This window comes from Notothenia coriiceps, unplaced genomic scaffold, assembly GCF_000735185.1.
Source record: "Notothenia coriiceps isolate Sejong01 unplaced genomic scaffold, NC01 NC01_scaffold00037244, whole genome shotgun sequence".
Classification (NCBI taxonomy): Eukaryota; Metazoa; Chordata; class Actinopteri; order Perciformes; family Nototheniidae; genus Notothenia; species Notothenia coriiceps.
The window spans coordinates 1,227,508-1,253,351 of record NW_011369945.1 but is presented as its reverse complement, the minus strand read 5'-3'; the positions used below and the strand labels follow the sequence as shown (position 1 = coordinate 1,253,351).

Sequence of the window (25,844 nt, the reverse complement as noted above, 5' to 3'; positions counted from 1 at the left end):
TATATATATATATATAGAGTATAGCTCAAAACAAGGTGTCCGATACAGATTTTCTGGAACTGGACTTTACTGGGGAAAAGAGAGGGTATGTGAACTGTAGTAAATAACTGCACCATGTGATTTTAAAAAGTAAAGTAACGCATATTTTGACTCACTGAAGTTTTATTTTTTCCATGATCAAAGGACTGTGTCTATACCACCACAGTACATTTTACACCATTTACTGTACAATAAAACGAGAGCACTAAAAACATAAAGTGAAAGAACCTTTGGTTCCTGGACACATGTATGAAAAGCAGACTTTACAGCAAGAGTATCAACAATTTTAAAATAGAAATGTAAAATAGTTAGAACACAATTGAGTACAAGAATAGCACATTTGATAAAGGTTTCCTCATAATCCACAGTAACAATAGCGGTATCAGAGATTGTTCTTTGCCTTCATTAAGCATTTTTTTTAATGTTCATAGAATACAAAATACTATATATATATATTTGAGAAAGAATACTGCCCCATAAGGAGCAAGAGGAATTCTGTTTTAAGTAAAAATGTGAACAGCAATAAACCACAGATATAGAAACCGACTGCCAGTCAGAAGAGGAATTTACCAAACTCCACTTCAGTGGAGCATAAAATGAATCAAAGCAGTAAAGAGCAAGAGATGAAGCTGTGGCAGATTTATCCTGTTACTTGATGTTTGATGGCAGTAAGTCAATCTGTTTCCTATTTTTTTTTTTTCCAAGTAGAAGACATCAGAAGGTTAGAACAAACTTAAGCCTGAGTGCTTTGGATGTTTGGACAGCTGCGTATCTACAGTACAATGTAAATAATTATTTCGCCTTTTGGGTCTAATTTTATTCCAGGCCCTGAATGTGTTTTGCAACATTTATTTGGAAACTCATTGAAATGTCATTCAATGATTTGCACTTTGGATTATTATCATTTATTTTTGCAACTCCAGCTATGTAATCAGTCTCAAATAACTCTGCATTAGGCAACTGAATGCAAAGTAGCTACAGAGAATTATGTCCAATGCATTTGAGGACAGCAAGAATAGCAAAGACCAATTCAAGCTCAGCCCATTGTATGGCCAAAGCATTACACTGGAATAAGTCTTCAAAGGCACAATAAAGTATGTACAGCTATATTTCATCCACTACAGACTTCAAAGTAAAGTGCACCATCATCCTATACATTCACATACTGTACAATGTGACACAATATTGTATAATGGTACACAGCACATTGTAACATGCCTTTGCCCTGTTCAGCTTCAAGTGGCTAATTGTTCGTGTGGAAATATTCCTACTTGGGATACTAATCTTTGTGCTTGCAGCTCCAAGGAGCCAAAACTGCTGAGTTGTTTGCGAATGACAACAGAAAACAAAATAAACATGTAATAAATACATAATTAACTAAATAAATATATAGAGACGTGCATTTTAATTTTTTTATCCAATAAGTATATAAGCAGAACTCATGCTTGAGAAAGAATGTGACATTTTTGTGTGGCAGATTACATAAAATCCAGTCAGCCTTTAAAACGTACAGATGTGTAGATGTTAGTTATAATTTACAGGTAAAGAAATGTTACATTTCTCTAACTACTACATAAATGAACCGTGTTTTTTTTTGTCATTCTAATACAGTATAAAATGACTATAATTATTAAAACAAAATTGTATTTTGAAAGTGGATTCTCTTTGTGCTTGTTTACTTCCACTGACAAAGACCATCACAGGGTCCAATCCACCTCCCCACTGTCACAAACACACAAAACGTGAGGCCCATAAAGCATTTTGGGATATGCAGGACCTCCAAGGTACTGGGCGACTTCGAGATCTCAAACCAGCCCAGAGGATACATTGACAGCCCTTGTTGAGAGGACAGAAGCAGCAGCTCTCTGCTGAACTTCAGGCTGGGATCTATTCACAGGCTAACTTGCTGTCAAAGCTAGAGAGGGCAATGGCAAAGGCTTGCAGGGCACACATCGGGTAGTTATAGTCCATGGTGAAGACATCCTCTGCCACACGGCCAAACTGCATCACAATGTAGTCAGCTACAGAGGAGACATAACAGGAAACACATTTTGGACTAGCTGCTTCCAAACTATATTCTCATCTCCCTTTTATTTATATTGTTATTTATAGTATGGCAACCTAAAGCATTCCATTTTATGTAACAGTTCAACTAAAACAGTACGAGTATGTCTGTCGGTCTCTCTTTCTGTCTGTATCTGAACAGTCTATGGTTTGTATATTTGCTTTTGAGCCTGCAGACCAAAGTTTTTCCTACAGACTTCACACTTTAAATGTGTATTGCTGAGCACCAAGTGTGATGTTGTTTGGATGAGCGGTTCTTGAGAAAGCTGCAGTTTAACCGTAGGCCACCCAAGCTAATCTAATATGAATAAATGAATTCAGAGTTCAGGACTTGAAATAAAAGACTGCATCTGCTGCGTCCTTTGCCTCCAAACGTTTTTGTATCAGGACACCTTGTTGCGTATAACCACTTACACTGTTTATTTGTTAACATGACTTTCTCTCACTATTTACACTTTTAGGTCTTACACCTCCCTTTGATTAAGAAATGAATAGAAACAAAAAATGTGCTGTACTAAAACCTACCATGAGTTGCCTCCTTTGTACAACACAACTTGACTATTACAAAGCAAATTGTTTGTGTTAGTTATATTCAATAATAATCATTAAAAAGTTTAGATGCAAGTAACTCACGGTCATTGTCGTGAATGATTTGGAAATTTTTGACAGAGGCCTGAGTGACTCTGCCATGGAAGTTCAGCACATAGGATTGTGTGTCATCGTTCCACACAGGCGTTTTGTTGTGAAGTTCAATCACGCTCTCTGTGCTCTTGTTCTGCCACCTGGCCAGCAGTGACTCATGGTCCTGAAATGAAGAATACAAAAACTGTAGATTTGGACACGGACATCATAAATATAAAATAAATTACACAAGTATAAAAGAAGAACGAGTTGGTCAGCACAAATGTTGTTGTTAAAAAAAGATAGGTAAACATACATTTTGTGGACGTATAGACACTCTCTCGTGGTCCATGTTCATTCCAGGAATGATGACACTCATTTTGCGAGGTCCTTTGAATCCTAAAACATTGGTTTCCTAGGTTGAAAAGATTATAAAATGAACTGTAAGAATGTTTATCCAACACATTTGCCATACTTTAATAACTTGTTGTGGTTATATTGTCAAACAGTTTCACAAACCTCTGATAAATTACACAAATGTCCATTAACTGAGCTGAACAACTGTATGCTGCAATATCTCTACAAAGTTAAGGAAAATGTTTTATATCAATCATTTATGTTCTCTGTTGATCTGATAGCTAAGGTTATGTTAAGCAAATGTTATGTTATTTTGGATAATTTAAAGCTACCTCTTTCTGCCTTCAAGGTTAAGGCCACTGTCCTTTATACAAATTCATCTAGATTTAAACCTGCATGGATGTTAACTTGACTTCAACCTGGTTATGGCATGGCCCTGACTCCTCAGTTTGTAAAATGTATGTTTCTATCTGATATATCTGACTTAGACTCTTAATGAAACTATGCGTTTCAAAGGCCAACAGACACATTCATGTGGATGTAGTATTGGCAAAACAAATACAATCATACACATACAGTAGGTCCTCTTGTGGTTCCTATAGTCATTTGGTATTAAATACATTGATGTTAACTAGGTTATCAGAAAGAAAGAAATTACATTAAACCCCAATTTTTAAGTATGATACTGTTGTATTTATAACCACACTGAATTATATTGGTTTTCAAAGACATAGAACAAAGTACAGCTGGGGTATATGAGCATTTTGACTCACATAGCAAATGGCTGCTAGCTCTTGACGCAGGTTGCTAGCTTCAAGGCTGGTGGTGCTCTTCATGGGGTTCAGGCCGCTGTCGTACACAGTGAACTTAGTGCCCATGAGGTTAGACCTGAAAAGAAACACAACAGACTGAAGAGGTCTTTGGATATAGCTGCCAGCTTACTTATCCACTGAAATGATGAAGGAACCTTATTTAAGTGCACATTTATAATGTATTAAAAAAGGGCAGCCGTTATAAATGCCAGACAGGTCACCGCACCAAAGAGGGCCGCAAACTGCTGGTTTTTTGCCTTTAAGTGATTTCCCACCCAAGGTCAACACAGAAAGTGTTACGTACTATATTTTTGAAATAGCATTTGCGTAACTGCTTGAAAAAAAACATGATCCTTTAACCTTAAATCCTTAACTTAAAGAGACAGTGTGTAAGATTCAGCGTTATTTAGTGTTGTAGTTGCAGATTGCAAACAAGGACAAAGCTGTTGTAACTGCATGCTATCTTTCAGGACCTTTGCCTTACTACTTCTTTAAGGGCAAGTAAATTCAGGCAACAGATGACCATACTGCATGTTTATAATCATGTGTGATAGATAAGGAGGACTTCAGGTGATAATAATAACACCAAAGCATTTTTTTTACATTACCAAATGATGGTTGTCCTTCCTAAACTACTGTTGAAACAAGACCCAATCCCTATGTAGATAAGAAGGAGCCATTTTGATGTTAGAAAAACCCAACACATCTTAGTTTTAGGTGATTATACACTAATTCAAAAACAATAATATATTCCATTTGCCCAACTAGATGCCACCCTATTATGTGCATTGTAGTTAAGTAGTATTGACTTGTGATGGTTTTCAAAGCTTCAAACAGCTGACTGTTTACAGTACCTCTTAAAGTCCATACCTCGTTTAGACCAGGCACCTCGAGGACACTTGAGAAGCAATAGATGAAAGGTCACTGTTCATTCAAATTTAGGTCGCCATCATTCAAGTGGGATTGTGATTGCAAAGGTTTGAGTGGTTCATCGACCAATGGTGAGGCTGGCTCTGAAGATTAAAGGCTGCACAGAGCCATATTTGATTAAACTCCCCAGGAGTTTCCATGGAGCCACTAACGCAGCCTTCAGGCTGTCTCCAAAGATTACATCTCTGCCCACTTCCTGCCTCTCCTGCAGCCTTTAACATTAAAAGGATTTACAGCTAATGCACATTTATGAGGAAGGTATTGGTAAAACAAATATTTTGTAAGTGAGTGGTGAATTACAGAACATTTTCATTAGTGAGGCTAAAAAAAATAACGTATAATATTAAGGTGCAGTTCATTTATGATGTAAACTATAATTTCAGTTAGATGATTTGTTCATGATCCATTCCTTAGTAGCTATTTTTGTAAAACCTTACTTTTTTTTTCTCCATAGGGCTAATAACAATATACACATTAAGGGAGGGTGATATACGGTGAATTCAATTAAACAAGGAGCCGTCTAAAAACATTTTCTCGGAGTAGATGTCAAAATGCTCTATGTAGCAGAGCCAATAACTCACCTCAGTTTACCAATGAAGCTCTCTCCACCTCGAGACAGATCAGTGGGATCGATGGAGATTAGGTAATTTGATGTTTTACTCTTTTTCCTCTTCCTGCCAGCTAACAGGAACACCTGAGACAAGCCAAGCCAATAACTAAATTAGTAAATCAAGTTAAATGCACACAACTTTTGATGCAAAACAAAAAAATATAAAACGATTGACAGACAAGATACATCCATTACATTACATTACATGTCACTTGTTAGACGCTTTTATCCAAAGCGACTTACATACTCAATACTGTGGGCAATCCCCACAGGAGCAATTTGGGGTGAAGTGTCTTGCCCAGGGACACAACGACATGCTGCAGTGGGGTTTGAACCTTTGACCCCCTGATCCGAACACCAACGCACAACCCACTGCGCCATACGACATCCAATGTCTATTAGCTATGTGGCCATTTTGCTCATTATTGCATAGCTTACAATGTTAATTACCCAACAGATCTTTAGATGGGTATGTTGCTGTTTACAGTAACATTGTTGCTTGACTCGGTCTTCTCACCTTTTTGCCATCCTCTCTCTCCAGGTGAAGGTAGTAGGTGGGATACATGCCTCTGTCCATGCCTTTCTTGTCTCTGGTGATTCTGCACTTTACTCGGACCCCCTGGGGTGCAGGTCGCAGAGAAAACTCTTCAAGGTCATCCACATCAATGGCAGGTTCATTGACTGGGGGAGTGGGTGCTGAGGCAACTTCCTGTAGGGTAACAGCACACACAGGGCAGGACCCCTGGTTATATGGTGGACTGAGGAGTGATGCATTAAAGTACACTTTCATTTGAACAGAGTAACGAGTCTGAAGATCAAATGGTCCACTGGGAGAAAGAATGAGCACACTGGATCTAAAATAAGGAGGTGGTGTAGAGACGGGAGATTGAGTTGACTGAAGACAAAGATTAGAGTGGAATGAGGAGCAAACTGAAATGATGGTTATCATGAGTACATCGCATTGAAGTGTAAAGGCTGCAATGATTCTTATTTTTTTGTGGGAGAGCTACTTGTCTATCTGACTTTATCACCATGATCACACCTCAAAGGGGTTACTTCAAACATATCCAAAGCTGGCTGACTTCAAGTCTTAAACAATGTGCAAAATATCAGCTTATAACATATATTTTCAAAATATGTATTGGTTTATTGATTGCATACATTTCTCCGCCTCAGGTTTGTAAAGTCCAACCAAAAATAAATGTTCAACTGCATACGGTATCATCCAAACTTTAACATGCACAGCAAGTTTACATTTTGTATTTTGTAGCAAAACAATTACCCAAAAAATGCCAATCATGTTGCTAGAAACAAATGACAACGGAAAAATTTTTCTCTCACATTAAGCCATAATGGTCTAATGTGCTTTCAGCTATTAACCTTTTTCAATGGAGTCGAGCTGAGCCACACAGTTAAAGCTACACTTCCTTTTTCCAGTCTGTCAATGAGGCAAATGAAAAAGGCTCATTAACTCAGTTTACCTTGCATGACTTCTTGCTTGTGGCAGAGCCCGGTCGCGTGTTGCTGTTGAGCTGCGAGGAACTGGAGCTAATTTCATCTTCGTCGTCCTCTTCTTCATCAAAATTCATACTGCTGGATATACCTTCATAGACAAAGAGAATACGTTAAGAAAGAAAGAAAAAGGAACACAGAGGCGTCATTGATTGTTTCCTGCAGTTATTTGGTAACAGGAATTGCTGCAATAATTGAAGCCTCTAACAGGAACACATGCACATTTCATCTCACTGCTATCTGCATTTGACTAGCATGTTCCATGCATATCAATACCATTGCAAAGAAACACTTAATCATGGCAGTTTCTCTTACTTGAGTATCCAGTCATTCAGGAGGTATAATTCAACTTATTTGATGCCTAACAATAATGCGACTGAAAAGTCAAGCTGGTCCATGTGAGGTTTTATTTTAATCTCTTTAAAAACAAGATATCTCATTTTCAAAAATCAGAACAAAGCTGCTTATGACTCTCTTTGTCTGGCAATCAAGTCCATAACATTGACACTCCTTTTTTATAAACACAATCAAAATGCAAAACTTTTAATTTGGTAGAAATGTAAATGAAGTTACACTACAATGCGCTCATTTATCCGTCAATTTTTATCAGTTTACAGCATTGCTCTCAAATGTTTTCATACAAAAATGTCTGTGGCAGAAAATGATGTCGGCATCACCAGTGATATCACTCACACACTAGGTCTTAAAATGGCATTTCTATTTGCAGTTGCAAGTTCAAACATGATTCAGTGTGTTTCGCCCTCCGACCAACAGTACCAGAATGCCGTGGGTGTAAATGTGGACTCATGGATGTGTTATAAACAGATACACTGACAGTACCTTTCTTTAGCATGGTGACGCGCAGATCCTGTTTACTCTGCGACTGAGTGCAGCTCATGACGGGCTCGCTCTCGCTCTCGTCTGTGCTGTGGTGACCCACCGTCAGGATCTGGATCTGACCGTCATCCTGCTGGGAAGCCAGGCCATCGATAGCTGCAGAGCCACAATCCCACAAGAGCAATCTCCGTCAGAATACAATACATTACTGCTCAACAATCACTGTCTCATGTTATCATACAGTAAACAACCAAATGAATCCCAGCAAAGGAAAACAAATTGGTAATCATCATGTAGCCGAAACTATTCTGAAGAAATGTGATTAGAATTTCATATATCTGCTTGATGAATGTGTGGGTGTTTTGTGCTCTGTTCTTATGTTTTAAGTGTTGCTTCAAAAACTGTACTTACCATTTAAATAGCTTTGTGTAAGAGGGAATATGATGTCCTTCCTGCTCAATTCAAGCTCAGTTCACAACTGTTTCAAAACAACGACTTCTCTATGTTATGTTCCTTTTTATACAATAGAATTTCAAAAAAATCAAATAAAGATGGTAGAGGAGATGACATACTTCAAATGGGGTTCCTTCTTCTGTAGAAGTCCCTTGACCTTTATTCCCTTTCCCTCAGAGGTGTGAATGTGACCTTCCTAAGGTTTTGTTTTCATGTCCTCTTTGGTGAAATTCATAGCGAATTGTAAAATGTATCCTTTTTGTATAAGAGATCAGTCAAACAAACAACTTTTTCATTTTATATCAGTATTCAAATTACACAAAGCCTCGCTAAGAAAATGTGCCCATGTAGGAGACTAGTGTGTATTTGTTATGTTCATTTAGATGTTAGATGTTATGTTCATTCATCCCAATAAATAGCGTTGAACCACCCTAGGTTAGAAAGTAGATAATTAGATAATTTTAGATCTAGATATCTTATTCATGGAGCAGCTTGAATTGCTCTTTCTGAGTAAATTATAAGACCTATACTCATTAATTCTGCTGATTGCATAGAAGCATGGTTAAATAGCTCTCAGAAACTGTGCTCTGGTGCTTGAGAGAATCAGAGAGTGAGATAGAGGAGGAGTGAGACAGGTCCATTAGTGTTGAGTTTGCTGCTGTTGACCTGATTAATCTTTTACCCCTGTGGAAACTAATTCACTTTTTCCTTGGCTTTTTTCTGGGATACAATCATTATAAAACGGAGCCTCTACTGTGTTGCTTGTGTTGTTATAGTTTGACTGTTTTGTATATCGGTTTTTCATTGTTCCATGAGTGATTTTTTTAATTGTATAGTAAATATATGAACGATTAACTGCATACTGTGTACAACATACTGTGAATGTTAATAATCACAGAAGCAAATGGAAACAATCAAAGCACTGTAAATGTAGCTGAATTTCACCATTTCAATGCTCAGTTTTTTTCTCCTCCATCTAAAGACACATTTATGTCTCCACTTTGTCGTGTCATGAGTGATTCTTTAAATTGTATGGTAAATATATTAACGATTAACTGCATACTGTGTACAACATACTGTGAATGTTAATAATCACAGAAGCAAACGGAAACAATGAAAGCACTGTAAATGTAGCTGGATTATACAATTTCAACGCTTAGTTTTTTTCTCCTCCATCTAAAACACAAATATATGTCTCCACTTTGGCGTGTCAGCAGGCTGAAGGCACTCAGACTGTCAGACATCATCAGACACAGATGACAAGCATGGCACCAGCGCTGTGGCTAAGAGGGCAGTAAAACTGGCTGGGTGTGTTGCCAGATGTGGCTTGAAAAATCTGCAGGCGAACTGATATGTGAGGATGGCAAAGAGGGCTCAAAGAGCAGTTAAAGCTGCTGGATTGAATTGACTCTTTTCTCTCCTACAGAGGACTGACTCTCAGATGACTTAACGTTCCTTTATAACCTAGACAAAATCTATTGGTGTGTTTATACTGTCGAATATGCCCTGCCAATGTTCTCTTTTATATAGTCTTACATATTTCCTAACCTTTTCGAACCTTCTTTTTCCTTAAAGTGAGTGTGTCTCTTGGACCATGCCTGTCCATTAACCTCCTTTCTACCATTCCTCTCTCTGTCTACCCTCAACAGGCTGGCAGGTACAGTAGGCAGGCTGGTAGGCTGACCTTTGTGCTTCCCCTTCCTCTCTTTCTTGTCGCTGCCCGTCTGTGGAGTGGAGCTGGCCGAGGCTTTGCCCTTTTTGGCGGCGCGAGGCGGCTGCGTGTCCGCTATCACCTTCACCTCCTCCTGCTCAGCTTCTTGCACTAAACACAGGGAGGGAGATGACCAGCAGCAGATGCAGAGTTATTAGAGCAGATGGACAGAGAAGCAGAGAAATCAAAAGAGGCTGAGGCACATTTTAAAGTTGTTTAGTTTTCGATATAAAAAAAGAAAATGGTCAGACATTTGTGAAAGTTAACACCGATCATTGTTCTCCATTGAATTCCTGGCATGACATTACCATACGAACATATAAATACATGAATGATGAACCCAAAAAAGGCAATGTCAGCACTGGTCTCTTGTTGATGTTTGTTTATAACTGAAATGGGAAGTGCTGGATGAAATATTTGTTCTCGTCTCCACTGTGATACTCTAACATTTGGAAATCGGAAATAAAAGATGACGTTATTGCAGATTTTTTAATGTATTTTTTAGAGAAAGAAAGATTATATTACTTTATATTAAAATTTGCTTTTGCTTAAACTTTACATGAGAGTAACGCTCTTCTGCAAAGAAGACATTCATGCAGCTCCAATCCAGAATCACTCTAAGAAGTCAAATAAATTCACTTCCTGCTTGAACAGAGCAATGTATTGCTAAACAGTTAACGGAAGTCTGGAGATGTATTTCTGTTGTTACAGGGTAATGATAAGGTTATTATTTCTTGTCTTCTTTCTTTTCTTTCCATCAGAATATCAGCATAGTGCAGAGTAACATTTTGCCAATACATTTTCTTTTCTCTCAGCAGGAAATGTGACAGTTCATGGCCTTAAGCCCAGAATCTGGCCTTCAGAGCAGAGGATTAGATGGCTGCTCTGGTCTCTGTGCGTAGATAAGGGGACCTCATCAATTGTCTTAACAAAATGTCTGCTCTCGAGTGGATACATTTGTAGCACAGTGCGAGCGCCTGCAATTCATGGTACATACAGTACATAATGTTGCATCTGTTGAACATGGGCTCTGCAAACAGCAACAGCTTTTTAATATTATAATTATTCAACCATATTTTAGAGTTATACGTTTGGCAATTGTTTTACTTGAAGTACCGGTATACATTTACAATTAGAAAAAAAACATTAAATGTATATGAAAACAAATCTTGTTCTGTCCTATTAAAAACACATCCTGTAAATGAAAACAGAATGACTAATCAAGCAACCTGATCTTTATTTTCTCACTCTTAAGCTCCCTTCACTCACCATGGTAGATGGTGCTGCTGTTGCTGCTGAGGTAGGACTCCACCAGCGGGGCCTGTTCCTCGCTCTGTTTGGTCCGACGAGTACGAGACCTCCCGTCCACGTTAGACTGGACCATCAGAGGCTCCTGTCTCTTCTTCTTCTGCTTTTGTTCAAGGAGCGCTCGCTGATGTGGAGGGTTCACGGAGGTGCACACAAAAAAACATGTCCGGATAGAGAAAAAAGGCCCAGAATCAGCTCATGTTATTCACCTTTATAAGGAACAGTTAACAATGAAAGTTAAGAAAACACAGTGCCACTGAAGAACCTGTTTATTTGTGTGGTGATATTTAACGTTAAAGTCAACATACGTAAATCTAAATTTGTTTGTGATCATCGATTTTGAGGCATAACATATTTTATTATAAGCTATCCTTTGTTGAGTTTAAAAGCACTACCACATTCTCAGATAAATCTGCTAAGCCATGGCAACAATCTGAAGATGTTAAAGAGGAAACGTCCCCAACCACTTTAACCTAAAGGCTGGATATAGCTATTCATCTGGACGAACTGTCATCTGTATGCACATCTTCAAACCAGAGCTCATCAAATATTGAAGGTTTCTATTAGTAGAGACTTCAGGCTGCAGAGCATTAGGGTGCTACAGTATCCGCTGTAAAGCTCTCGGCTTTGCAAAGACAGAAGTAACAATAGGCACAGTTGATCTGATAGTTAAGGCTTTGACATGTGGGCAAAACTGCAAGCAAGCTTCTCTTTGTTTGAATTAAAGGTTACTTAACAACAATGACAAAGACAACTTCACTGTCCTCAATAAGGCTGTGTGTGTGATTTGAAGTCAACATTTTAAATGCCTAGTTCAATTTTTTATTGCCTAACTTTATTTATTTTTGTACTTATTATGAACTGGACTTATAGACGCCATCTCATTAAAACTCCTCTGACAGATAACAATTCTAAGCTGTCCATTTGTGGCCTCAAGATGGAGCAGTGGAAGTTTGTGTCATGATAAAACTGCCCTGTTATAATTGATTTTGCCTCAGTGTTACTGTATTATCAGAGGATAGGATGAACTGAAATGACCTACCTGTCTGTCCAACTTCTGCTGTCGGAGGTTGGTGCCCTCATCATCTAAAGTGCTGAGATGAAAAGAGCAAAAAAAAGAATAATGAAGACACTTTTCCTGTTTCAGTTATTTCACTTCATACTCTGAAATTGCAGTCGAAGGTTGAACACTCTCAGTTTGTGACTCACGACATTTGGTACAAGTCTTAAGCAAGCTGTGGCTTTACTCAAGTCAAGTAAAATCTCAGGTTGTGTCAGGTCAAGTCCCTCGAAAGCTATGACAATTCATTGAGTTCATCTCATTATTAATAATAGACAGTGAAATGAATCCTATCACACAAACAACTTTATCTGAATTACTTTAACAACAAAAAAAGATTCCCTGATTCTTAAATACACTGAAATACAGCCAGACTACAAAGTAATCAAGCAAAACACTTTAATCAGCTAATGTCTTTAACAGTGTGCATTTGCAGAGATAAATACAAAAACGTTAAATCAACACATAAAAGTCCCTTGAGTCATCATGTCTCAAGTTAAGTTAAAGGTATAAAAAACTCAAGTCAAGTATGATGTAATTTATTTTGTCATTTCAGATTTGTGCATTATTTTCTTCAGCAAAATGTTATAAGTATAAAGGAAGGTTATCTAGTGTTATATCTTTACAAACAGCAACAAAGCCTTATCTTGTATGTGCGGTATGTATTTTAACTCCAACGATAAAAATGAAAAGAGAAAATTAGAAAGAACTGGAAGAGAGAACTACAATTATGTATTGCTTTACATGCTAAGTTTAAATATGCATCTGAAGCATTTTCATATTTGATTAAAAAGACGCAAAAACCTAAATGTATAATCTAGAATGTTGGCTTTTTTTCTTCCAACTACACAGTGGTGTCAAGCCTTATTGAGGGCATGTGTACTTTAACAGATGCAACCCTTAAAAACCTCTCCAATAACAAGAGGAAAAAGGGCACTCACTAATATGTCTGCTAGCTTGTTCTCAGCGAGTACAAAAGCAACTTAATCAGAGGCTTCACTTGAATATGATGCTGTTAGTGATGTAGTGCGTCCATAAAAATAACTTTTATAAATCTGGCCCAGATCATTAGTGAAAGAAGAGGTTTCATGGATCCTTGCAAGCGACCTTGAGGTTATTATTATTAATTATTATTATTATTATTATGATGGGATGTAACAAAGATTTACCTCCATACGACCCATCATTTGATTTTAGGATGCTTTTCCTTTCAGTACACGGTTTATAAAATGATAAATAATCCATTGCATGCTCTGTAAATACATTTGCCTTTGAACAGGTTGAAGAAGTTGTACCCCAGATTTTGATATCAAAACTGAAAAGAAAGCATAAAGAAAATCCTAGATTGATTGTGTATGTGTGTGAAAATCAACTCATATCAGTGTCAACAGGGATTAAGCTATAGCTGTGTGCAGAAAACAATATGTTCTATGTTTTTCTTTGGTCCATGGCTCACACTTGGGCAACATATGGGCAAGAACGTCTGTCACAAGAGGCAGAGACAGAAGGTCTGATGGTGGTGGTATGCTGTACAGATTGTAAAAGCCCTTAGAGCCCTTATCTAAACAGAAGCTGTTATTCACCTACAGTACACACTTTCAACAGAGACACATTAATGGATGACTTTGTGTATAGAATTACCCCAAACTAGATAAACGGACATGTTGCACTGTAGCTGCAGTCATCACCCTCTCAGTCTAATAGTGTTTTTCAACTGGTTATACTGTTGATGTTGCACAGCAATATAACAAAAGTGACAGATGCATATTTCTATGTGTACAGAGGCATGTTTTATCTATTTAATTAGCAAGAGTTCCATTACGTCCCAGCAGCATAATGGAATGCACAATATCAGCAACACATCTGATATTAGACGCTAAAAAAGATGCTCTGCTTTCCTGAGCAGATTGTTGTAAAAGAACAGGTTAAAATCGTTTTTTACAAAATAAATGGACTTTCATATTATTAGATTTAGAGGCACTCTAACCTAAAGAATGGTGGATGTGCATGTATTCAAGTAGCTTCTGTACTTAAATACAATTGGATAATATGAATAATCTAATCCAAATCAAAAGGAAGTTATGATCCTTTTTCCTCCACTATATATATATATATATATGTGGTAGCCAAACGTACTTTGAAAATTCAGATTAATAGTAGAAATGAAGACAATATAATTGCACAGAAATTCAAAACCTAAGATACATTACAGTCACCTCTTACAGAATATTTAACCCAATTACATTACTAGCAATGCTAAAGGCATTAGGTTGTTGTTGGGTCATAATCTGTTTGCTTTAAAATAAATAAATTGATATTGAGATCGAGTCTTACATTTGAGAAGTAAAGCCTTAAAGGATTAATTGATATACCAATTGAATCATGAGTATGTGAAATGTCTGCCATCAGTACTTGATATGTAGGAAACTAGTTTCATGCTGACAAACTAAAGCAATACAGAATTTAGATTAAGGAAGTTATGATTAACCTCCTTCATTTATTTAAGCCAGTATTCTCTGCAATCACTCTGTCAAACATACTGTAGTTAAATGATAACACAAATATCTTTGGGGCATGTTAATATGATTAAAAGATTTGCATTAACCTAGTTTTGTAAAAGTCGTCTTTCAGTGTTCCCAGATTAAACAGCTTTTTATTGAAAATAAACTTAAACATGTAGCTGCGGTTTGTTCATGTGAATATTGTCCCATCTGTTTCCGCATGGAAGAAAACTCATCTAATGTAAACAGAGACAGATCACCCACAAATCCAATTACAAATGTATTTGTGACATTGGGCCCTCGATAATTTGACATATGCCAGTCTTTCTCAGTAACATTGTAACGACGTCTCTCAGACGGCAACAGCACTGCATTTCTGCTAAAGACCTTTTACTTGCATTTCTGTAAATATACAGTGCTTAATGCATTTTTTTTTGCCAAACCAGGTTTAGAATCATACCTTAATGACACCACACGCATTACATACTATAATATCAGGGGATGGTGAACCTCACAGGTCCTTTCTGTGGAGGATCAAACCTCACCAACATGTAAATGTAGTCCCCGCTGTGCTTCCTTTTTCTCTGCTTTTCAATAATCTAAATAAACTGCACTGGATTCATCACTCCCATTAAGGAACCAACAGAATATTTATCCAGCACGAGTGATTGGCTAGTTGCTGTGTTCCCAGTCCTCCTTTTTCACCGACTGAGCCTTTAATCACTGTCGACAAAGTCACTGATTGTTCCTTCGGCCCGTGCAGCTCAGAGACCCCTGAAAAACCACAACGATTCCTAATTAGAGGGCAATGAAAGGTTTTCTCCACAAGAGTTGGATAGGATGAGCTGCAGCAAAAGGGGAAAGGATAAAGATGAAGGGGGTCTACTGATGTGTCGTGAATGAGAAAAGGATGTTGTATTTCCAGCCTTCTTTTTTTACGATGACTGAGGATTAGATTTTCAAAAGATTTTGTTACATGCAGCTTATGACACAGGCAACTGATTTATTCTATACATTTTCTACAACTACGTCCCTTATTTAATGTTCCATTATCTTCTGAGTAATCGAGGCATTTTTTAAATCCATTTCTTACTTTCACTAATAAATAACCTTTCAGCATCCAATGATAAACGGCCATACTGTAGGTTTGTGTATAATCAATTTGGTTGATTACAAAATGCTTAATAACTGATTAGTGATTGCAGGGTTAATAGTTACCACATAATCTAATCCAAGCAGATAATATATTTTTTATTTTTCCATCATTTCCCAGCTTGATTAATACAAACTGCAGCATATTCGTTTTTATTTCCCATTAAGTCTCACTGGTGCATGATAAACCAACCTCACATTTGGTGTGTCAGGTGGCATTTTTACTCTTCATATGTCTTTCAGGTCTTTCAGTCAATGAATATTCAGTCTACCATCATCTCGATCAACTCTGGTTTGGCGACAGAGGCCCACACAGATGCAATGAAAATGTATTTACCTCCCACTCTCTGTCAGACATACAGACAAACAAAGCACTCCATGTCTGCAATCAGAGTAATCAAGTGTGTGAATAGGCATCAGACAGGAAGATAATGACACGCGCACAGAGCTATTCCTGTGGAGGTCAAAAAGGTCGTTCTGGTGAAGAGTTCAGGTCAATCCCGGTCTGCGACACACCAATGGTCTAATTCACAGGAGGCTTTTTAAGGAACAACGCTAAACTGCAACATAGACAAAAAATCGAATATGGAGAAGGAAAGATCTGTAAAATATTTACTGATACGGCCAACATTTCGGTGATTATACTATTATCAGCTCAGTGAAAAGAAATTGTGAATGAAAGCTTATGTTTATCATTAAATAATTAAACATAGAACTGTGAATCTAAATCATATTTTGAAGCCGCTCAACTATTTGGTTGCTGTTTTTCTGAATATTGTTGTAGATTTCCCTCACTTTTTTTTTTAAAACCTTTTTTGTTCATAAGCCGAAATGTATATTACATTTTTAATCAGCTTTTTATGTTCTGTAACAATGGCACTATGAAAAAAATGTGGATATGGAAATAATGGTTTTTAATTAACTCCACCAGCAGCAAATTCATTTGAAACTTGGGGCATGGAAGTGTGACTGTCAGTCACTGAGACTGACAGTCACACTTTTCAAATAGTTGCATACGCATCAATCAGGTTTTAAACGTGTGACCGTCACTGGCTGATGGCTGTGCAGCACACCTGGCTGCACTGGAGGACAATCCAATATGCACACAAAGGCATGTTTAATTGCCATTTGCACGGTGCAATGCATGAAATGTGATTGTGAGAACATCTGATAAGATTTTTTAAAAAGGAAATCTAAAATTGGCACAATATGGCATTATAACGGCAAAAAGCTTTCTGTGTTGCATTTATCAACCGCAACAATGTCTTTCTGAATAAGTGATGAAAAAATAAATAGTTCATAATGTTTTGTTAAGATATACAAAAATATACCAGTTTCTCTTTCTATTTTGTCAAGGGCTTACAGTGTAGGCCTCCCTCCCCTGCTTATGTCAGAGGAAGTCTCCCACTACTGAAACGCTAATCTGAGGAATTTACTCCAAATCCCAACTACTGAACAACTGCAATATCACTTTGCAAGTGTGTGAGCTTTTTTTTAATCATCATTTGACACATGTCTGTGATACTGGTCTGTCTCCAATGGGATGAGAGAGCCCCACAGTGCAGCTGTATCCTCAAACTCTTCACAGAGGCCCATACATGTTTCATGGCAGCTTCAGCGAATAAGGGGAGCAGCTCAGAGAGGAACCACCAAATCTCTTCCCCAAGCCTACACCAAAAGACATCATCTGAATACTGATGTCCTATTTATGTTGCTTTTTTAATTCACCTTTCAATAAATTGAAAAAAAAGTGAAGAGAGGAGAGGACCAACATGTGAAATGACTCAATAAATGCCACTTATTCTTCCCACTGCTGCATCGTGAATAATTCATGTTTGTTCAATCACTTAATTTGATTATTTTGTATTAACCTTGTTCCTTTTAGGAAATATCTTAATTTTAGTGTGTCAACGGGCTTTTCAAGAATTTTAATTTTTTAATTTTTTATTTATTCTACTAAAATCATACAAAAACAAAAAAAACGTATAATTCATACACACAAATGAACAAAATTAGTAGAAGCAGGAGGGCTGAAGCATAGCTTATGGGGAGTAGCCCTCCCGTGCATCATCATTAGCATCAATATAATAATGGCATTTATTTAGTCAAAAACGTATAGAAATTAAGGAGTACAAAGAAACAAAGAAAACCAATGAAAACTGAAAAAAATTAAAAAAATANTAATGTTTTTCTGTGTTATTTTTATATATTTGTTTCATTCATGCATCTCAGCCTGGTAAAATACTGTGTATATGTTTTACACAGAAGAGAGTTAAAAGTATGAGATGCATGAATGAAACAAATATATAAAAATAACACAGAAAAACATTATTAAAGCTAAAAAGCAATGCTTTCTTTATTGTGAGCCGATGATCTTTACAAATATGTGAACAATATCATTGCGTTTAACCTTAACTCTAGCACTCTCTACAGTCTACACAATACTGTTCCAACAACTGCTCATATAAAAAAAAAGATACCAAAAATGTCTTTGATAAATGTCAATGATCTAAAAACAGCTGTAAACCCAATGTTTTAACTAAAAGCTAACATATAAAACAGTTCAAGTTACAATTTCTTTCTGAAAAAGCTGACATGTGTGTTACCTGCCCAAATGTCCACAGGGAGAAAGATGTATTGGTAAAAGGGATTTGTGAGAACACTGAGGCTGTTGAAAATGATGAGTGCTGTCTGCTGATAACGTGTTTTCCTGTCTTGAGTTCACCCCTGGCCCTTGAGCTGTGCAACCCACTGGTCATAAACAGTTGGATAAAATGCAAAGCATTGATTTATTTGCTTTTAGCTATGAAAGGTGCAAATAAATAAATTAGTATATACACTGTACTCCCATCAATCACAAGCAGCAATAGGAAAAGCAGATAATGACTTAATGTTGTCAGGACACTTGAATGTGAGTTTGTGCTGCTGTGGCAGCTGAGAGCTGTCTCATCACACCTTTATCATCTCACTGCACTTAAATAATTACATATATATTTAATACATCTTCATGTTCACATTTACTCTGCATATTGACAACGTTTGTTTAAATGCAAAACTGCTACCAATTTCAAACGCCTTATGAACCACAGCCTCCTCCTGCTTTGATTTACTCTGTCCATCATTCAGTGATCCTATTTCCACGAGGCTGATTGAGGAGGGGGTCTTTTCAAAGCTCCCTTGATGTTGTTTATCATGTTGCTGTGTACTCTAAGCTGATATGCCGAATTACCGCAAACAAGGAGCATCCCCAAGGGAAGAACAATATTGGACCACAAGGTGGAGCCAAATATTGCACGACAGAGGTATTGTATACTCATAAAGTCCTTCACATATGGAAGACCTGTGTCTTCTTGTGAACTCTCTGTTCCTGGTTTCAGCCCCCATGGCTTCTGTCTACCTTAAACACTGTCTGTATTCAACCTCTTCTGTTGTGCTCTTTTCTCTGCAATGTCTGACGTATTATTTAGTATTTTATGAATGAAATTGAAGTGCATTTGTCACTGCTGGACATTGCTGCCTTCCTGTCCATGTCGCCATTGAAAAAAATCATCTCAATTGTTCTTTATCTGGTTGAATACAAGTAAAAATAAAAACTATTTACATTTTCTGAATAAAAAGTAATAACAATAGCTACCAAAGTAATCTAAGGAGATCATAGATAATGAAAGCATTCTGTGCCTACAACATTACTCTATTTTGAAATTGTAATGCCTTACATGATGAGCAGTCACAAACTTAAAACAAATATTCAGCTATTTAAAAGGTCCTGCACACCCACATAGGTAAACCTGACGTATTCAAAATGGGCCATGTCGAGGATTTACCAATTCAAATTTAGAAGTGAAAGTTGTCAGGTCCAACTAGAGGGAGATGGGAGATCAAGCTCTTCATGTTTACACTAAAGAGATTATATATCAAGCAAATAAGTGAAAACACTTGAGTCAGGTGACCGTAGGCGTGCAGGGACTTTAAACAACAGCCTGTAAATATAAATAACATGCATCAGAAACTCTTACCATAAAGAATGAGTGAAAGGAGACTATTATTTTTGATGAAAGCATCCTTTCAGAGCAGCATTGCATGTCTTGATTCAGCCTGGGTTAAATATTCTACATAAGGGATCAGTAATAAAAGTAAACTTGAGGAAAATGTAGATGATTATGTTAAACATTTTTTTCTATAGGTAATCTGAAAAGTGTTTTATGTTTCCCTCCTGTTCCGCATCCTCAGCCCACTCACCCCGACTTCTTTAGGCATGTCAGCATGGATAAGACCTTCACCCTCCACAGACTCTAACATTAACAGGAACTCTTCATCAAACTCCTCAGCTTCCTCCTCTGGGTTGGGACAACCCTCACAGCTGAACTGCAGGCTCTCTGCCTCCATCACTGGATCTTCCTCATCCACTTCCTCCTCTGTCCCATCATCCTCTTCCTCCACCTCCTCTTCTTCCTCCTCCTCCTCTTCCTCCTCTTCTTCCTCTTCTTTATAAGCATCCTCTCTAGGGTACTGAAACACATCTTTGTGTTCACTAAAGCTAATCTGCTTCTTCCCTTCTTTGAGACACTGTAGCTCTCTGCTCACCTCCAAACCAAGTCTCTCCGGCCTTCTTTCTGAAACAGGGAGGGGTGAGGGAAGGCTGAGCAAATGCTTTTTCTCTGCTTGCTCTTCCTCTTCTTTCTCGTCCTCCTCGTCCTCCTCGTCCTCTTCCTCCTCCTCTTCCTCTTCCTCCTCCTCCTCCTCCTCTTCCTCTTCCTCTTCCTCTTCCTCTTCCTCCTCCTCCTCCTCCTCCTCCTCAACGTACTGCTCCATCCCTTCCTCTATGTCATCCACTTCTTCCTCTTTATCCTCAACGTCCTCTTCGTCCTCCTCCTCTGACTCTTCATCCTCTTCTACCACTACAGATAGTTTCCTTGAGTTCATCTCTTCCTCCTCCTGCTCCATCCTCTCTGCCAGGGCTTCGGCGGTGGGCTGGTAGGTGGGTTCCTCCAGTTTATAGATGTCAAACTGATGTCTTTTCCAGGGCTCATCATAATCTGGGTAGGTCTCCTCTGGGTAACCTGCATTGGTGTACAAACATATAAATGTTTTGATAAACAGTATGAGATGTGTTGCATGAAAACAGCTTTCATTACCCCGGTGACTAAATTTGATGCTGGAACAAAAGTGCATTTTGTTAAATGAAGCTTAGCGTAAATTCTTTCAGGAAGACTGGTATACTTCAGTCCGCAGCTGCTTATAATCAGCTCATCACGGGCGTTCTCTTTAACCTATTACATTCACCTCATTCTCCAGCAGCCAATCACCGTGCTGCAGCCAAACTTTAAAATGGTTCTCCTCTCTCCTGCAGTCAGCTGTGATTTCAGGTCGTCATGCTGCCGCCCGCCTCCTCCCCATCCACCTCCTTTCATCATATCAGTGCCAGGAGACTTATCCAAAGACCTCATCACACCTCCCCTTCATCCCATCTCCTCATCAAATCCAGATCTTCAGCATCATCACCAGTGTCTAGACCCCGGGGGGTTCTCTATATGCTCACGGCTGCATTTCCCCCTTTTAGATATACGATTTCAGGATCGGGGTCTAATCGCCAAAGTCTCTCCTGATTGAAATGATGTGAGGAGTTGGATATTAGATGTGTACCTTCCCAGTCTGCACAGTAGGGGGTCTCCTCAGCCTCCATCTCTGGGGTGGCTGCCTCCATCCGGCCCTCTTGTATCATCTGTGTGATCTGTCTGAGTTGCTTGAGTAGTTTCTCCTCCTTCTTTGATATTGAAGTTGTACTCTTCTTACTTCTTCCACTAGAGAGCAGATAAGAGAATGAAGCAAATTCACTCAACATGGCAATGCTCTGCTACATCAAGCTGTGACAGTTTAGTAAAAGGTTCTTGTTTACATTTGTATTACATTACATTTCTGTGACTAATTCAACGTACTTAAAGTAGACGGCATCATTGAGTCTGAGTCGCTGTTTTTTTTTTAGCTTTCCAAAAATAATGATTTAGTATGAGCATATCCAAATATGTATATTATATACTATAAATACTACAAATATACTATAAGCAATATAGTTTGTCTTCATATACATTGACTCCATTTCTTAATAGCCTACTCGTATGCGATTATGGTTTGTGAAAAAAGGACTCTGAAGTAGCAGTTGCTGTTATATAAAACATGGAGTGGCCTTTTAATCTTTAGGCCTTTCATTTTCCATGCCAGTTATTGTCCCAGTACAATACAGCAAAATGGAGGATATCAAGACGAAAATAATTCTTACCTCCGAGAACAACGACTCTTTCCGGAGACAATCCTCTCCATCTTCTTTTCTGTTTGTAGAAGTTTCTGCTGAAGCCTTATAAGATCTTCATCGGGTTCTACAAGATTTACACAACAACCTTTAACATCAAAACATAATGCTTTTTATGTAAATGTTAACATATTGTCTATGAACATTTAAAATACATTAGCCTACTAGGAAGGAACCCAAAGGTTGTTAACATCCATGAAGGAAACACATCTTTTTTAGAATACCACAAATACAATCCATCAATTGCTGCAGGTACTTACTAATCTTATTCTCCATGTTTGCTTTACAGTAGGATACTGTAGTGTAGTCTCTTGATTTCATAGTATTGCTCTTTATTGTCAGCTGTGAACACCAAAACACAATTATAATAAGCATAAAAGAGCATAACAATAATTTCTGGTAATTTTAAACAATTTACTCATTAAATTGCCAAATAGGAAGTACAAGTATGGTCACAAAGATCGCCATGGCCTTCTTCATAAGTATTTATTAGAAATATCATTCTGCAGTGCTTGTAAAGCTGGTTGATAACACGTTATACTCATAAACAATACATACAAACTGTAATTTGTTTTGTTGTTTCATAAAACCTGCCTACCAGGTCAGTTATTGTACTCACCTTATAGATTATATAAATAATGTAAAGAAGTATCCCAAAGCCATATATGGGTATCACTTGACCCATCAGGTTGTGTTTTTTGCCTTGTCCCATGCTTTTAAATTTGGCCATGACCTCAGCACTGTGAGTCAATGAGTAAACAGAAGGGTCCACGCCCCAGCGCTCTGGGTCCTCTGGCAATGACAGCTGGTGAATCACAGGAGGGTAGTACCCAGGTCCAACTGGAGGAGACAAAAATCATCAATTTATCCCTTATTAGAGCACATTGTTTCTTATTTCAGAAATGAACCATGCAATTAGGAGGACAGGCTATGTTCTTCAGGGATTTGACTGTTGGCTGTTGCCACGCCTGCAAGTATTTTCCAATTGGTCAAATTCAATTATTCACTTCTATCCGACATGGATGTAGAAAGAGAGCAGTAGGCTACTGGGTCAGTATGAAGGAACAATGTGTTTTTGGTCAGACAGTCAGGGAGGGTAGACAGTATCCAATATTTTATAATAATTTGTGATCAAAATTGTGTTAAATAAATAGTCTGCAGACATATTTAACATTTCTTCAAAACATGTTTGACAACTACATGTTAGACGAATGAGGATCTAACAAATACATAATATTTCCTGTTCATTCATTTTTGCCGCCCTGTTGCACCAATCAAATGCCGTCCTTTATGATCGTCAGTTGTGTCAACCAATTGGAATCAAACCACCATAAACAGGCTGTCCGCCTTGGCCGCAAATAAGAAGGTTACTGCCGTGAAGATATGCGTGTGTAGCGTATGAACATTTTGGCCGTATAAGACTTTACTGTGGCCGTATACGTTTGAAATTGCACACCAATAAAGAGCTCAAACTAACGCGCGTAACTCCAGAATCTCAAGTAAAAAGGCGCAATTTGTTGTTAGTCAAACGTTGTGTGGACGCTACCATGCGGTCACTATCAGCAATTATGGAAATGTAAAATTAATTACCATAGACATCAAATAAATTACATTCAAAACATTCATATTCAGTCATTATTTTCTTAACCTTGAAGAACAAGATGTTGCTGAGGAGAGGAAAGACCTATCCCTGGACAAACAAGGTAGACTACTGTTTTTTTGTTGATCAGGATAAAAGCTGTGCTTTTTAGTCTTTGAACAGAGTTTTTTTATGTTGATGGTTGATCAGACTTTTTTTTAGACGATTGTTGGTTATTGATCATTATTTTTAGTACATTATATTTCAATTTCAAAAACTTGAGTCTAAAACACTGCTTGAATGTATTAGTGACAGACAGTCAATGTTGCTTTTAACTGAACCAGTCTCTGCACAATGAACTCATTTATAGGCCTCTGACCAAAGCGCTTAAAACTCAAATTGCAATCCTCCTTCTGAACATTTTTATCATAACTGGAACTTACTAAAAGGTAAAAAGTATGGGAATTGAGAATAGAATAGCCCTTTAGATTAATTTAAGTGTCCACGTCCTCCATCTCAAGTTACATTTATCAACAAATGCTGAAGCTTAATGTACTTCTGTGTTTTAAGCTACTTAAAGGTTAGTGTACACATTTCATTATTGAAAAAATGCAGCCCTAAACATATTTGGTCATGTGCTTGTGTGTGTATTTATATATACAATGGATTTTTGTGAATTAAAAATAAATCACACAAAACGAAGTCAATACACATGTTTTTCTGTCTTCTTCATATCCATTGTGTAACATAAATGCAAACATCATGAGGACTTTGGCCTGGCACTCTGTATAGTCAAAGTAACAGCTGGCAACAACAACAGCAACGGTAAAAATAAATACATTGGAGATGGAGCGGGATGGATGGATGATGATCTGATAAGCTTACCCTCAGGCCGTCCCATCTCCTTTTTCGCTCTGGGTAAAAGCATTCTAGGCAGAAAGAGAGACATACAGAGAACAGAGCATGATATAAGAGTAACCTTCTGGCAAGTAGTTATAGACATTTTGTCTCACAAAACAAAAGGCATTTGTTTTCCATCAGTTAAACAGGAAAGCTAGTATGAGTATACAGATGTGATCTCTCATCTGGTGATGTTCCTACCCAGATTAGACCAGATTATACCAGCTGCCTTCAAGTGCTGTTCGAAATATTGACCACAAATCCCCAGATAGGATTTCCACTGAGCTAGCACATTTATTATTATTATTATTATTATTATTATTATTATTATTACTATTATTATTATTACAATTTACATAAAAATGTGTTAAACAAAATGATGGACAAACCAGTCTTGGCTGGATTTAGCTTTGTGGTTTTTTATACAAGTTTGGTGCACACATTTAAACACACAGACCTGGTTTAATGGTTGTGTGTGTTTTCCCCAGGAGGAGCCATAGGATAAAAACTTCTATGTCTCAAAATGTATTTACTTTTTTATTGTTTTGCCATGATATAGGATCATGGCTGCAACAGGCTGAAGCTGAACAAAAGAACAAGGAGGAGACATAACTAAGGTAAGGCAGCTGGCTGGGTTACTATGTGTTACGACTGGTTTAATGAGCAGTGTTTGTCGGGCTGATCAGAGCATGCTTTTGAAAGCTCTCTGCTAGTTGTAATTCTGGTTAGATAAAAGTGGCAGTAATGGCATTAGATGGAAAGTACATTGTTTTATGATTGTTCAGAGGAAAAGAAAACACAAGCAGATGTTATTATACAAATGTTATACAGGCATTGTATACAGGTCTGTCTCATTTGATATTGATCAGGTAAATTCTCTGGGTTGGCGCTGTTATTCCTACTAATTTATATTTATTATTGTAATTTACATTGTGTCATTTCCCGGTGTGCCATTAAGGGCAAAGGAATGAGAGATTAGCAAAAATCGTCTTTATTGTTTTCAGCCATGATTTTTTTAGGAATGCTAAAACTAAGCTTGACTTTAGCTTAGTTTCATGACTCTGCACTGGATCAATGTGTTGTTCACACCT

General features: G+C 37.7%; 1 protein-coding gene across 1 annotated transcript; it reads right to left on the bottom strand.

Moving 5' to 3' along the window:
- Positions 1-144: 144 nt before the first annotated feature.
- On the bottom strand, positions 145-20,353 carry tub (TUB bipartite transcription factor). Its single transcript, XM_010794129.1, has 12 exons — positions 20,207-20,353; positions 12,297-12,392; positions 11,216-11,378; positions 9,920-10,057; positions 7,786-7,938; positions 6,915-7,036; positions 5,951-6,142; positions 5,405-5,517; positions 3,855-3,969; positions 3,041-3,139; positions 2,737-2,908; positions 145-2,060 (listed from the first exon to the last, which is right to left on the bottom strand). The coding sequence occupies exons 1-12, from the start codon at positions 20,351-20,353 to the stop codon at positions 1,927-1,929; spliced, it is 1,644 nt and encodes a 547-aa protein (XP_010792431.1). The 3' UTR covers positions 145-1,926.
- Between the last annotated feature and the right edge of the window lie 5,491 nt (positions 20,354-25,844).